Genomic DNA, 16,389 nt, shown 5'->3' on the forward strand with positions numbered 1-16,389 from the left:
CTGGGAGGGGGGGGGCAGTGTGAGGGGGTAGGGGATGGAGAGGTGTTGAGGGAGTGAGACAATATCAGTAATGATGAATTGAGCAAATTGTGCAGAAAGGAAATGAAAGGCTATATATCCAGGTCACTTTTTATTACCTAGTGACATGGAAAACAGACTTATAGTGAGTGAGCATAATTATAATACTGCAGTTTCAGTGAAGAACATATTCAGGGCATCGGGGAGATGCATTTATTCTGTGTTCAGCCAGTAACCATGACATTGACTTAACTATGACATTGATATATCATCCCCTTTGGGCCTGTGGGCTTGCTGTCTTCATCAGCAAAATGAGGGATCTTATCTGGAGACCTATTACATCTCTTTTGTCCATGATACTTTTGGATGCATTTGACAAGGAAGAATATTTATCGTATTATGTACTATGTGTCAGAGACTATGGAGGGAGTGATGGACAAGACAGACATGGTTCTACCCTCAGGGAGCTGATTTTCCGGTCAGGAAAATAGTAATGAGTAAAGAATAATTACATAAGAAAGGAAACTTAACAGGGGCTCAAAACAAAATTGGAGTGAATCATTTTACTGAAGAGACATGATAGCCTCTTCATAGGATGAGAAAGTGATTTTCTTTCTACTTCAAGAAAAGGATTCTGTGACTGGAACATAGGGAGGAACAGTCATACTGGATAATATTGAAGAGTTATACTGGGGCTAGCTAGTCCATTCAGAGCCTTCAGGTCAGGTTCATTTAGGTCAGAAAGGTGTGTGAGTGAGGGCTGAGTTGTGTCCAACTCTTTGTGGCCCCATGGACTATAGCCGGCCAGGCTCCTCTGTCCATGGAATTTTCCAGGCAAGGATAGTGGAGTGGATTGCCATTTTCTTCTCCAGGGGATCTTCCTGACCCAGGGATTGAACCCATGTCTCCTGAATTGGCAGGCGGATTCTTTACCACTACCACTGCCACTTGGGAAACCCGTAGGTCAGGAAGGTGACTGTAATTCAAAAAGCAACACGAGGCCGTTGATTTTTAAGGAGGTGAAAGATATCATCTGATCTACATTTTAAGACAATCTTAGCTGCTACCTGGAGAATGGTTTGGAAAAAAACGAAGAAATATGTAGAGAGACCCATTAGAAAATGTCTGCAGAGTTCAGGTGAAAGATGAGAGAGACTTGGATTAAGCTGGTGTCATTGGAGAGAGATTTTTAAGAAATATTTTGGAAAATAGAAGTTGGTGTTGGGTTTTACGTTAAGGGTGAGGGAAAGCAAGGACTTGAAGTTCACGTCTAGATTTCTGGCTTGACCGAATGATGGGTATGTATGCTTAGTTGCTCAGTTTTGTCTGACTCTTTGCAACCCCCTGGACTGTAACCTGCCAGGCTCCTCTGTCCATGGGGTTTTCCAGGCAAGAATACTAGAGTGGGTAGCCATTCCCTTCTCTAGGGGATTTTCCTGACCCAGGGATCGAACCCACGTATCCTGCTTTGCAGGAGGATTCTTTACCACCTCAGCTACCAGGGAAGCCCAAATGGGTAATGATATCATTTACTGAGAGGAGAAAATTTGGATGAATGTGAATAGATCTGAGTAGAAAAAGCTGTTTCATTTTGAACCTGTTAAGTTTGAGATGTCTCTGAGGAGATCATAACAAAAGCTGCTTGGAAGGAGAAACGGGATGGTGTCCAGGCCAGAAATGGACAGACTGTCCTTTGATAGGTGAGATTGATAATGGTGAATTTAAGGTGAGCTGAGTTTTCAGATTTTTCTTTAGCAGCTTTCACCAACTTGAGTGCAGATAACAGTGAAAATGGATAGCTGGGTTCTTCCACAACTAGAGATTTGCCAAGTGGATGTGATGGAAAGGAACTACAACAGAATACCACTGCCTGGGTAGCTTAAACCACAGACATTTATTTCTCACAGTTCTGGAGGCTGGCAAGTCCCAGATCAAGACACCGGAAGATTCAATCTGGTAGGGGCCCACTTCCTGGTTCATAGACTTCTCTCTGTGACCTCATGGCAGATAGGAAAAGAGAGCTCTCTGGGTTTTATTTTATCCAGTTGATAAGGGTTCCACCCGTGTGACCTAATCCCCTCCCAAAGGCTGTGCATACTAACACCCTCACATTGGGAGTTAGGATTTCAACATATACTTTGGGTAGGGTGATAAACATTTAGAGTGTAACAAGAGTCCATCTTTTTAAGTGAGTAATGATAAATACACACTGTGAAATCTAGGATGGATAAAGAAACCAGTAGAGTGAGAATATAGTAAACAGATCAGATTTCTCCTGCTATCTGGAATTATCAGTGTGACTATTTGACTAAATTATTGGAAGGCCAAGAGATAGTGCTTGGAGATATCTGAGGTGAGGTGGAGGCAAAGATTCATTGCCTTAGATGAAGGAAATGAAGCCATGAGATTAAATGGTTCATCCATTTGAATGATGAAGTGGTCAGCATGACAACTGCTGGGGTAGAGAGGAAGACTGTGTTAGTATTGGGAGCCAAAGTCACTGGTAATAATGAATAAGCCAGAAATCAGTAGATGATAGCAGTAGGCATAGGGAGAGGATGTTTAATTTTGCCATGAACTTCAAAGGAGCTTGGGGTTTGCAGGACAGAAGAAGAAAGATTCAGTATAGCCTGCAAAGTAAAAAATACACCAACCTCATTGCCTGGCCCCAGAGGATTACCTTTTTTTGGTAACATATCCAAATCAGCAGGCTTTGAAAGTCACCAAGATCTCTGAGAACAACAGTCCTTTCAGAGTTATTATCATCCAACAATTAATGTTCTAGATGTTTGTGAAACAAATGTGGTTCTGTTTTATAAAATTAATATAACACAACAGCTGCCATTCAGCCAGAGGAATGTCAAGGAAACTCCACTAAATTGAAAATCTTATGAGGTGATGTATCTGAGTGTAATAGAATTCTCTTAGCTTGATAATATACTTCAGGTGGAAGCAGTGACAAATTTCTTCTTCTTGGGCTCTAAAATCACTGGATGGTGACTGCAGCCAGAAATTAGAAGACAGTTGCTTCTTGGAAGGAAAGCTATGACAAACCTAGACAGTGTATTAAAAAGCAAAGACATCATCTTGTCAACAAAGGTCTGTATAGTCAAGGATATGGTTTTTCCAGTAGTCCTGTATCGTTGTGAAAGTTGAACCATAAAGAAGGCTAAGCACTGAAGAATTGATGCTCTTGAATTGTGGTGCTGGAGAAGATTCTTGAGAGTCCCGTGGACAGCAAGGAGATCAAACCAGTCAATCCTAAAGGAAATCAACCCTGAATACTCATTGAAATGACTGATGCTGAAGCTCCAATACTTTGGCTACCTGATGTGAACAACTGACTCCCTGGAAAAGAGCCTGATGCTGGAAAAGACTGAAGGCAGAAGGAGAGGAGGACGACAGAGGATGAGTTGGTTGGATGGCATCACCGATTCAATGGACATGAACCTGGGCAACCTCTAGGAGGTGGTAAGGGACAGGGAAGCCTGGTGTGCTGCAGTCCATGGGGTCGCAAAGAGTCAGACATGACTTGGCAACTAAACAACAACAACATACTTCAGGGATTAAATGCATACATCAAGTCAAAGGTCCACTCAGGAAAACTGTGACCTTGAGATTTCAAGGAGTCTGTGTACTACTTAAATCATAATGTTAAAGGTCACAAATTTGAAGTGTTACAGTGTTAAATATAAGCTAGCAATTCCCATTATTATATAGCTATTAGTCTTAGAAACTAAGAGTTTTGCCAAGAGAACGCACTGGTCATAGCAAACACTCTCTTCCAACAACACAAGAGAAGACTCTACACATGGACATCACCAGATAGTCAACACCAAAATCAGATTGATTATATTCTTTGCAGCCAAAGATGGAGAAGCTCTATACAGTTAGCTAAAACAAGACCGGGAGCTAACTCTGGCTCAGATCATGAACTCTTTATTGCCAAGTTCAGACTGAAATTGAAGAAAGGGGGGAAAACCACTAGAGCATTCAGGTATGACCTAATCAAATCCCTTATGACTATACAGTGGAAGTGAGAAATAGATTTAAGGGACTAGATCTGATAGACAGAGTGCCTGATGAACTATGGACTGAGGTTCGTGACATTGTACAGGACACAGGGATCAAGACCATTCCCATGGAAAAGAAATGCAAAAAAGCAAAATGGCTGTCTGGGGAGGCCTTACAAATAGCTGTGAAAAGAAGAGAAGCGAAAAGCAAAGGAGAAAAGGAAAATTATAAGCATGTGAATGCAGAGTTCCAAAGAATAGCAAGGAGAGATAAGGAAGCCTTCCTCAACGATCAATGCAAAGAAATAGAGGAAAACAACAGAATGGGAAAGACTAGAGATCTCTTCAAGAAAATTAGAGATACCAAGGGAACATTTCATGCAAAGATGGGCTCAATAAAGGGCAGAAATGGTATGGACCTAACAGAAGCAGAAGATATTAAGATGTGGCATGAATACACAGAACTGTACAAAAAAGATCTTCATGGCCAAGATAATCATGATGGTGTGATCACTCACCTAGAGCTAGACATCTTGGAATGTGAAGTCAAGTGGGCCTTAGAAAGCATCACTATGAACAAAGCTAGTGGAGGTGATGGAATTCCAGTTTAGCTATTTCAAATCCTGAAAGACGATGCTGTTAACGTGCTGCACTCAATATGCCAGCAAATTTGGAAACTCAGCAGTGGCCACAGGACTGGAAAAGGTCAGTTTTCATTCCAATCCCAAAGAAAGGCAATGCCAAAGAATGCTCAAACTACTGCACAATTGCCCTCATCTCACACGCTGGTAAAGTAACGCTCAAAATTCTCCAAGCCAGGCTTCAGCAATACATGAACCATGAACTTCCAGATGTTCAAGCTGGATTTAGGAAAGGCAGAGGAACCAGAGATCAAATTGCCAAAATCTGCTGGATCGTTGCAAAAACAAAAGAGTTCCAGAAAAACATCTATTTCTGCTTTATTGACTATGCCAAAGCCTTTGACTGTGTGGATCACAAGAAACTGTGGAAAATTCTGAAAGAGATGGGAATACCAGACCACCTGACCTCCCTCTTGAGAAACCTATACGCAGGTCAGGAAGCAACAGTTAGAACTGGACGTGGAACAACAGACTGGTTCCAAATAGGAAAAGGAGTATGTCAAGGCTGTATATTGTCACCCTGCTTATTTAACTTATACACAGGGTACATCATGAGAAACACTGGGCTGGAAGAAGCACAATCTGGAATCAAGATTGCCAGGAGAAATATCAATAACCTCAGATATGCAGATGACACCACCCTTATGGCAGAAAGTAAAGAGGAACTAAAAAGCCCCTTGATGAAAGTGAAAGAGGAGAGTGAAAAAGTTGGCTTAAAGCTCAACATTCAGAAAACAAAGATCATGGCATCCAGTCCCATCACTTCATGGGAAATAGATGGGGAAACAGTGGAAACAGTGTCAGACTTTATTTTTCGGGGCTCCAAAATCACTGCAGATGGTGACTGCAGCCATGAAATTAAAAGACGCTTACTCCTTGGAAGGAAAGTTATGACCAACCTAGATAGCATATTGAAAAGTAGAGACATTACTTTGCCAACAAAAGTCCGTCTATGGTTTTTCCAGTGGCCGTGTATGGATGTGAGAGTTGGACTGTGAAGAAGGCTGAATGCTGAAGAATTGATGCTTTTGAACTGTGGTGTTGGAGAAGATTCTTGAGAGTCCCTTGGACTGCAAGGAGATCCAACCAGTCCATTCTAAAGGAGATCAGTCCTGGGTGCTCATTGGAAGGAAAGATGCTAAAGCTGAAACTCCAGTACTTTGGCTACCTCATGCGAAGAGTTGACTCATTGGAAAAGACTGTGATGCTGAGAGGGATTGGGGGCAGGAAGAGAAGGGGACGATAGAGGATGAGATGGCTGGATGGCATCACCGACTCGATGGACATAAGTTTGAGTGAACTCCAGGACTTGGTGATGGACAGGGAGGCCTGGCGTGCTGCGAATCATGGGGTCGCAAAGAGTCGGACACGACTGAGTGACTGAACTGAACTGAACTGAGTCTTAGAAACAAAAGAATTTTAGGTTAGAAAGGACTGCAGAGTCAAATACAACTTTTTTTTTTAACAAAGGAAACTGAAATTAATAGTAACAAGATGATTTCAGAAGCCTAGGCCTATCCTTTCTCCTTGATACCACATAAATAAAACTTTCTACAAATGCCATAGTCCTCTCATTTATTTAGTCTGTATCACCTGTAAATAACATCAAAAGAAAAGATAGAGAAACTCTAGGGCGGTGCTAGTCCAAGTCTGGCCCATGAACTAGGACCATGTGTATCACCTGGGGTCTTGGGAGAAAGGCAGGCTCTCAAGCCTCCTCCAGACCTAAAGAATCCGAATGTGCATTGTAGCAAGATCCTCAGGTGATCCTACCCACATTAAAGCTTGATAATTGGTCCACCTGGAAACCCTTGTCTGTTCAGGTCAGTGGAACCTATGATGCCTGAAGAATTGAGGAGAGAAGCCCCTAGTTAGAGAAGGAAATGACAACCCACTCCAGTATCCTTGCCTGGAGAATCCCAGGGACAGTGGAGCCTAGTGGGCTGCCGTCTCTGGGGTCGCACAGAGTCAGACACGACTGAAGCGACTTAGCAGCAGCAGCAGCAACAGCCCCTAGTCAGACAGAAGAGAGACTCTTACTGAAACACTCTGAAATTTGAATGTTATGAAATAACAGGAACAAAATATGCCGTGCGGTGTGATGACACATTTTAAGGAATGGCACTGTCCTTTCCAAAAAATGAAGAGAGGAAATTGAAAAATAGTGAGTGGACCTTCTGAGACAGCTCAGAGCCTGCAAGGGAAAGGGCTGCATCCTCCAGCTTCCAGCATCCAGGGGCCGCTGTTAGTCTCTTGCTAGGGTTACTTTTCATTATTACAAACAACAATGTGAAAAGAAATGTAACTGAGTATCAAAAAGCCCTATCTGTTATCTCCAAATACTCAAATGAGTATGTGGTTGAATCCTGCCTCTTTTAGTATAGTTGTTGTCAATCTTGGCTGCGAATTAAAGGATATCATTTAAAATCCTGATGAAAAAATCTCTTAAAAAATTCAGGCTGAACTTTAGACTAATTAAATAAAATCTGGGGTTAGGGGTGGTGGTGACTGGGTATCACTATGTGGTAAAGCTCCTCAGGTCACTGGAGCATGCAGCTGGAGTTGAGAACCACAGCTTTAGAAGGTTGTTCTCCATTGTGGAAAGAGGCAGCTCTGAGACTGAGATTCTGCCTCTCCACTTAAGCCAAGTAATAGGTGCCTCTATTTCACCCATACTACTGAGCAGAATCAGCAAAAGACAGGTCACAATCTACTGTGTGAAAGCCAGGGGGATGTTTAGGACATTGCAGGAAGAAGGATTTTTTTTTTTTAAAGAAGCATATACTAGTTTAAAATTTAATACTGTTATTAAAATTTGAATAACAACAGTTATTGCTGGTGGGAATGTTCTAAAACTGGATTGTTGTGATGGTTACATAACTCTAAATATACTGAAAATTATTAATTTATACATTTTAAATGGGTAGATTTCATGATATGTAAATTGTACCTCCGTAAAGCTTTTTTTAGTTGCTATATATGCTTCAATATTTATAGTTTCATCATATTGTTTGGAAGACCAAGAAGCCAGTGCTTGTTTGGTGTCACTGAAGTGTTAATACCTAGCTGAATGCCTGGGGGGTCAGGCTCAAAAAGACACTGGATGGGAGAATGGTTGGGGATGGATGGTGAGTATCCTTATGACCTTTGGCTGTGGACAGATTTCTAAATTGATGTCAAAAATAAATAAATAAATTGATGTCAATCATCAGAGATCCCTACGGTTCACAGCACCCAGTGGACACTGGTGCCTTTTCTAACCTGTTCATGGTATGGCATTGAAAGGGGAAATGGGTTTGTGTAGAGGCTAGAGTACTAGGCCTTTCATAGAAGATTATTTATTTGTAAGTTGCTACAACACAGGAAAACTTGTATTTGCTAGCCAGTAAACATAGGCGTGGGCTTCTCTGGTGGCTCAGTCAGTAAAGAATCTGCCTGTAATTCAGGAGACCCAGGTTCCATCTCTGAGTCGGAAAGATCCTCTGGAGAAGGAAATGGCAACCCACTTCACTATTCTTGCCTGGAAAATCCCATGAACAGAGGAGCTTGGCAGGCTACAGCCCATGGGGTCACAAGAGTTGGAAACGACTTAGTGACTAAACATAGGTGTCCTTATCTCAAAGTATAATCTGCAGCACGTTATAAAATGGGGAGATTATATCAGCATGATATAACTGCTATTCCCAGCTTCATTTGGGAATATGACATACCCCCTTGTCATTCAGTTTGCATTGCTATGAGAGTCCAGGTATGCACAAGACCCCTGACTGTGCTTGATGTAACAGGCTTTCTTATAAGGTGGATGGAAGGATGTGTATAGCATCTTCTGTGCCCTAAACATAGAGGAAAAGTGGGTAGGAAGGATGTTGTTGCTTTAATTTATTGAAGAAGATCCTAAAATATTTTTATCAACTGAAGTTGTTGGGCAATACATTTTTAAAATTAAATTTCTAGACTAACCTAAATTTAACCAGAAAGCTTTTTTGTTTAAAATCTTCCTACCATGAATTAGATTGCTTTCTTTCCCTAATAATTTCAACATAATAAACATATAAAGTTTTGTTTTGGTGATTTAGGACCTAGAAATATCATAAAATCATACCCATATAAAATATATTGAATACATACTGAGCCTAGGAAATATTTTGGGAGTTACTTGTTATTTTGCTTATCTCATTTAAATTCAGGTTATTTGAAAAGTCTGGAAGGCTTGGAGTTAGTTAGCATTATTTTGCTCTAATGCTATTATATTTCTTTTCTGAAAATTCTTCAGTTGGTTCTAGAAAACATGAACACAAAAAGACACTCAGATCCAAGTATGAAAAATTAATGAATCATTTGTAATTACCATAGTTTATAAACAGAATTTCAAAGAATAAATCTGCATAGTTTTAATAAAATTAGTTTCATAATTTTGAGGGAATGATTTTTAAATGAGGATGCATACAAATTATCCAAGAGTTTCAGCTGAAAGAATTTAATAATCTGACTTAAGTGGATTTAAATATTCAAATGGTGAATAGTGGTTGGACTGCCTTACATTAGGGCAGTTATTCTCAAACTTTAATGTGCATCAGAACCACCTGAGGACTTTTTATAACAGATTGCTGGGCTCCACCCCCAGGGTTTCTGATTTAGGAGGTCTGGATAGTGCCTAAGAATTCACATTTCTAACCAGTTCCCAGTACTGCTGATACTGCTGGTTCAGGGACCATACTTGGACAACTGCTGTGTTAAGAAATCACATTCTGATTTTTCTAGCAGAATTGCAGCTTTGCTTCTGGGCTTGTCTAAAGGACTTAGAAATTTCTTCAAAAAAATGAAAGCCTAAAAAAAAAAGACCCCACCTCTTCCCTCAAAGAAATTCTTTATTGTTATAAACAGGTGAAAGTGAAAGTGAAAATCACTCAGTTGTGTCCGACTCTTTGCGACTCCATGGACTATACAGTCCATGGAATTCTCCAGGCCAGAATACTGGGGTGGGTAACCTTTCCCTTCTCCAGGCAATCTTCCCAACCAGGGATCAAAGCCAGGTCTCCCACATTGCAGGTGGATTCTTTACCAGCTGAACCACAAGGGAAGCCCATAAACAGTTGGGTTTTATGTTTATTTAAATACTGAGAGACTGTAGAGGTTATCTTTTTGCAACTTAAAGATCATGATAGTAAAATCTCTAGTTACATAAAATTAGATGGGGATATTTGATATATCATCTGAGGATTAAGCAGACATCTCCAGCAGCAGGGAAGTTGTCCAGGGTGCTTTCCCACCTCTTCCCAGAAAGATTTTCTCTCCAAAAGGCTTAAGGAGCACTTTTATATAAGAGTTTCCAGTAAAATAAAAAGAAGGGGAGAGGATCTATATAGGACTGCCAACTCAAACAACTTTTATCACTATCCTTATATGAGAAACAGACATTTTGACCCCTAAAGTTAGTTAAGATATACTCTCAGAGAAAAGGACAATTTGGCAAATTGAATAATTTTATGAAAAACTCCCTACTGTATCCATATACTTTTTAATTGCTGTTGACCAGTGATAGCTTCATATTTGGGAGCCAGTGCTCTAGTACTTTGAAAGTAAGGTCACAGAAAGCCAAATTTAACTTTGGGTCCTTGAGGTCTTAAGCTAGAATAAATCTGTAGTGTACCTCCCTTGAAACATTCTGTGTAATTTTGAGATTATTTTGCAAGTACAATTCATATATATAGAATGATTTGAGGTAAGGAGACACCATATGATACTTTTCTCTCCCTGATTTTCTAGAATAACTATGCTCTGATCATACTATCTAATTCTTAATTATATGCTGATATGAGTCTGTTTTTCTTTCTCTTGCTTTTTAATTCAAGTATATCTTGTCTTTTCTTAAATGGAATGTAAACTTAAGTGTAAGCACTCTGCTTCTCTTCTTTATATCTTCTGTGCAAAGTACACAGTGGCCTGAATAAATTCATGCTGGACCACGGAAAAACAGATCTCCCTTTAGATTATAGTTGCATCACTCCTTATCAGTGGAAATGTACAATGTAAGGTATTTATGACTCTTACTTTGTAAATAGGTAAACCTTTTTCAGCTGTTGACATTATTCACTTCTTATAACCCTATTAAAAAATATTTATTTATTTCACTGCACAGGATCTTAGTTGTGGCATGTGGGATCTAGTTCCCTGACCAGGGATCGAACCCAGGGCCCCTGCATTGAAAGCTCAGAGTCAAAGCCACTGGACCAAGGAAAGTCTCTTATAACCCCATTTTTTATGGACATCACAATTGTAAACTTCAGCTCAGCTGTTAACTAAGTGATCCAAAATGATAGCTTACAGAATTGAAAGGAGATTCATGAGATTCTTACTCCAGTGTCTCGGCACCCACAGTTTGTGGGGAGGAGGTGCTTTTTAGGTCTATGTACAGGTGAGTTCCACAGGACCCACACCTATTTCTTGGCTCTTTTTTCCTCCCCTCTAGAAGCAGTATATACCTTCATGGTATTTTCAGTGCCCTCACAGAAAATGGGTTGCTACCTGGGGGTTCTTCAAGAATTACCCAGCAATCAATCATGGTTTTTTTTTCATAGTATTAATAAAGTTATATCTTGGTTGGTTTTGATCTAAAACTTGGATTTACTGATGATTGATTAATAGCTATAAATCCAAACTATATAGCTTTGTCATTGTTGTTCAGTTAGTTCTAAGTCCTGTCCAACTCTTTGCAGCCCCATGGACTACAGCACACCAGGTCTCCCCATCCCTCACTATTTCCTAGAGTTTGCCCACTTTATAGTTTTGGGTTTACCTAAAACTATCTGAGCTATGATTCATACTTTATTTAGAGTTAGTATTTCTTTTTGAAGAATAAAACTAATGGGTGACTTTTGGTGATCCTGATAGTTTTAAGATATCCCATACAATGTTTGCACTGCAGTGTTAGAATTAGCAGAGGTCAAAAGACTTATATGTGAAGCTGAGTTGTGTTAACTACAAAGTGCACTGTCTTTGATAAGTTGCTAAAGTTCTCTAAGCCTCTGTTTCTTCATCTTTAACATGGGCATAGTAGGTACTTCACAGCCATCTGAGAATTAAATAAGATAATATATGTGAAAATATTGCAAACTATGAAATAGTATGTGCCATTATCATATGCTTTCAACAGTGTACAAATAATCCATCTCTCAAATCCATTAAAAGTTGTTTTTTTTCCCTCATGAATGCTTTTAATTACTTAAAACTTTGATGAGAAGAGTCTCATTTATTAGACCAACTTCTATTTATAGGCACAGTCATACAATTAAAGGGTTCAGTTAAAACTTGCCATTAGAAATACAATATGAATAAGGCCCAGACACATTAGGACAGAGTCATCTATTAATATGTATAAGATACATGGTATTACGAAGTACCCAGAGATGACATTATTAGGCCCTAATATATTTTTACTTGTTCACATTCTGATTTACAGAAGGGGTTTGAACTTACTTTGTAAAATAAGCAGATAAGTGATACTGTTTTTATTTTTGCTTTCATTTGAAAAGGTCTTGATCATCATGATTCTTGGGAGATGCTACGATCTCTACTCAAAAGAACTTGAGACTGGGATACAGGAAACTTGGTTTCCTGTGTGAGAATCTAGTAACTCTCCTTACCCTTAGATAATATATATGACTAGGGGTAGGTCAGTCAGTTCACCTTGAATTGTTTAATGAAATGAGCATTGATTTAATTACTTCTGGTTTCTTTAACTGCTCCTGATTCTCTAAATACCAGGAATATTTCTCGGAGGATGCTGATAGTTTTGTACCGCCTTAGTGCCTCTGACACCCCCTCCACCCCAGCTTTTCAGGGTGTGTGAGATCACCCCAAGGGAAAGCAAATAATTATCACCCCTTATAACTTGAAAAGTGTGAAATGAAACATGTAATAGACTAAAAAATAGTGAGTTTTCCCCTTTCCCAGGACCCAAGTTAGACATTGAGATGACTAGGTAATGCTAAGGAGCAATGACATGGCTAAAGAAGGAGAATACACTCATACGAACACAACCATCTCTCTTCTACCTTGCCACTGCCCTCATATCTTTCTTTAATTCCTTACAGGCACCCAAATGAGACATACCTTGCTAGATTGCCTGGGTTCTAATCCTGGTTCCTCTAGTTTCTCTTTTGTGACCTTGTACAAATTATTTTCTGCATGTATCAAGTTTTTTCATCTGCAAAATGGGCACGACAATATTAGTACCCATCTCATAGGGTAGTTGTGAGGATGCAGTCAGTTAATCTATAAAGCACAGGGCTGGCACACAGTGTATGCTATATGAGTATCAACTAATATTATTGTCTTTCTAAAGATTAATTTACTGATATATTTGCAGTCATTGAACATGTTCCATTTCTAGGGTAAAAAGTTGAATTTTCCTGGCTCCAGTAATTTCAATTTCCAGTTACTAAAAACCAGAAAAACATGTTTTTTTAAAAACATTCCACCTGTTCCTGTAAAATCCATTAAGTTCTCTGAAGAGATCCACATCTGCTGTTAGTATAAAAGAAATTGAACATTGCAGATAAAATGGAAGAGTGTTTTTCATTCAGACCTAACAGTGACACTGATTCCTGGCCATCTGAATAGTATTCTTGAGCAAGTTACTGCAAATAGGAACTTTCCAGGTGTTAGTCACTAAGAAAAGAATTTGACAGATTTTTTCCGGAAAAAAATAACTGCATTATATTCAAGGCAACCGATGCAAAAAAGGGAAGAAAAAGATTTCGTAAGTATTGTGTAATTTAAGACCATAAACACATTACTAACCCCCTTTATACGGGAAAACTTTCTCGATGATAAGTTAATGAGACATAAGGTGGATGATAGAAGTCTATAGTATTTAATTCTTTATTATATTTTGATGGCTACTTTTCTGAAAATGGTAAACCCCAGATTTCATTTTTTTTTAGTAGCTGATTTAGCTTACTCTCATTTAATAATAAAGCTCTTACTAGCTACTTACTAGCTACTGAGGTAGTCCCAAATGACTCTAGACAGTTTGGGGTTATAAATGGTCCTTTGGGTTTTACTATTGTTTGTTTGTCTTCTCTTGTCTCATGAGCTATGATGAGTCGTCACAGTCCTTCTTTACCTCTAGTGGCATTCACACTGGTTGCAACTGTGTTTTTTTAAAAGTTCTCCCTTGCTGAAAACTTCACTCTCGTTCCTTTTGTGCTCTAGAGCCTTGCTGTTCAAAGAGGGGCCCCACAGACCAGCAACGCTGGTATCACCTTATTAGAAATGCAGAATCTTGGGCCTCACTCCAGACTTACTGAATCAGAATTTGCATTTTAACAAGATTCTCAGATGATTCAAATGTACATTAAAATTGGAGAAGCTCCAATTTAGCACATCAACTTTGTGACAGTTCATTTTTCTATTTCGAGATCCATTTCTGGCTTACAAATTGTGTCTTGTGGTGTTTGATGTTATATAGCTTGCCAGATTGTTTTATCTCTAGAAACAGGGATGTTGTTATAACATCTAAAAGTGTATTCATGTTTGGTAATAAGTAATTGATGAGTGCTTTATTTTCTCTCCCCTAGGATATCCCTGGTGATCTTGGAAGAGTCCATATCATGGAATCGATCTCCATGATGGGAAGCCCCAAGAGTCTTAGTGAAACTTTTTTGCCTAATGGGATAAATGGTATCAAAGATGCAAGGAAGGTCACTGTGGGTGTAATCGGAAGTGGGGATTTTGCCAAATCCCTGACCATTCGACTTATTAGATGTGGCTATCATGTGGTAATAGGAAGCAGAAATCCTAAATTTGCTTCTGAATTTTTTCCTCATGTAGTAGATGTCACTCACCATGAAGATGCTCTAATAAAAACAAATATAATATTTGTTGCTATACATAGAGAACATTATACCTCCCTGTGGGACCTGAGACATCTGCTTGTGGGTAAAATCCTGATTGATGTGAGCAATAATATGAGGGTAAACCAATATCCAGAATCCAATGCAGAATATTTGGCTTCATTATTCCCGGACTCCTTGATTGTGAAAGGATTTAATGTTATCTCAGCTTGGGCACTTCAGTTAGGTCCTAAGGATGCCAGCCGGCAGGTATGTATTTTTACATTTTATTCTTATTTAGCTGGTATTTTATACTTAAATAGGTAGACAAATATATACCTAAAAAATGAATTCTGATGCTCTCCCATGATTATCATTTTGAAAACTATGTATGAGCTCCTGAAGATTCGTGTCCTGACCTTGTAAGGACATATTTCTATCCTCAAAATGATGTAAAAATCTGAGAAAATAACTTGAACTTTCCTATCATAATCAGCTAATTGAAGAAAAAGACAAATATGTAAGAACATATTTCTATCCTCAAAATGATGTAAAAATCTGAGAAAATAACTTGAACTTTCCTATCATAATCAGCTAATTGAAGAAAAAGACAAATATGTAAGAACATATTTCTATCCTCAAAATGATGTAAAAATCTGAGAAAATAACTTGAACTTTCCTATCATAATCAGCTAATTGAAGAAAAAGACAAATATGTAAGAACATATTTCTATCCTCAAAATGATGTAAAAATCTGAGAAAATAACTTGAACTTTCCTATCATAATCAGCTAATTGAAGAAAAAGACAAATATGTAAGAACATATTTCTATCCTCAAAATGATGTAAAAATCTGAGAAAATAACTTGAACTTTCCTATCATAATCAGCTAATTGAAGAAAAAGACAAGATTCGTAGATGAATAATGGGCCATCTCCTTGCTTCCTCAAAAATTAAAACAATCTCAAACATGTCTTTTTTCTTTGCGTCTCTTCCTCCTACCCTTTCTTCCTTCCTCCTCCTTTCTTTGCAAACAAAAAGATGTAAACAGTGTTTGCCTATTTAGTAAACAGTGTTCCATCTCTGCTTTTATAAGTAAACACATAGAGTAGTGCACCTTAAAATTTTTTCAGAAGTGTAGTTATGCATTATATTGGAGCAAGATGATAAAATACTTTTATTATTTTTGCCCACAAAGACAGTTGAGTAGGTGTCTTAGAAAATAAATTCAGTATTTACATCACTGTATGCAGTAAAGAATCTGCCTGAAATACTGCTGCTGCTGCTGCTGCTGCTAAGTCGCTTCAGTCGTGTCCAACTCTGCGCGACCCCATACAACAAAGACATGGTTCAATCCCTGGGTAGGGAAGATCCCCTGGAGGACGGCATGGCAACCCACTCCAGTATTCTTGTGTGGAGAATCCTCATGGACAGAGGAGCCTGGCAGGCTACAGTCCATGGGGTTGAAAAGAGTCAGACATGACTGAGTAACTAAAGCACAGCACAGCATGCTGCATATGAGAGTCATGATTAACTATTCATTTTCAGGTGTTTAATTTGGAAGACCTAGGAAAAGAATATATACTTTCCTAGAGACTGTTCCAGAGAAGGCAATGGCACCCCACTCCAGTACTCTTGCTTGGAAAATCCCATGGACAGAGGAGCCTGGTAGGCTGCAGTCCATGGTGTCGTGAAGAGTCGGATACGACTGAGCGACTTCACTTTGCCTTTTCACTTTCACGCATTGGAGAAGGATATGGCAACCCACTCCAGTTCTTGCCTGGAGAATCCCAGGGACGGGGGAGCCTGGTGGGCTGCCGTCCATTGGGTCGCACAGAGTTGGTCACGACTGAAGCGACTTAGCAGCAGCAGCAGCAGCAGC

At 39.2% G+C, this 16,389-nt stretch overlaps 1 protein-coding gene across 1 annotated transcript in view; it reads left to right on the plus strand.

Annotated features, from left to right (window-relative positions):
- The window catches only part of STEAP2 (STEAP family member 2, metalloreductase), a 25,686-nt gene that overhangs the window by 1,421 nt on the left and 7,876 nt on the right, over window positions 1–16,389 (plus strand). Inside the window, exon 2 of the mRNA XM_010829005.1 lies at window positions 14,254–14,778. Within this exon, the coding sequence (XP_010827307.1) occupies window positions 14,287–14,778 (492 nt within the window). The 5' untranslated portion in view covers window positions 14,254–14,286. The remainder of the gene's footprint in view (window positions 1–14,253; window positions 14,779–16,389) is intronic.

Source organism: Bison bison, unplaced genomic scaffold (assembly GCF_000754665.1).
Source record: "Bison bison bison isolate TAMUID 2011002044 unplaced genomic scaffold, Bison_UMD1.0 scf7180017864499, whole genome shotgun sequence".
NCBI classification, from domain to species: Eukaryota; Metazoa; Chordata; class Mammalia; order Artiodactyla; family Bovidae; genus Bison; species Bison bison.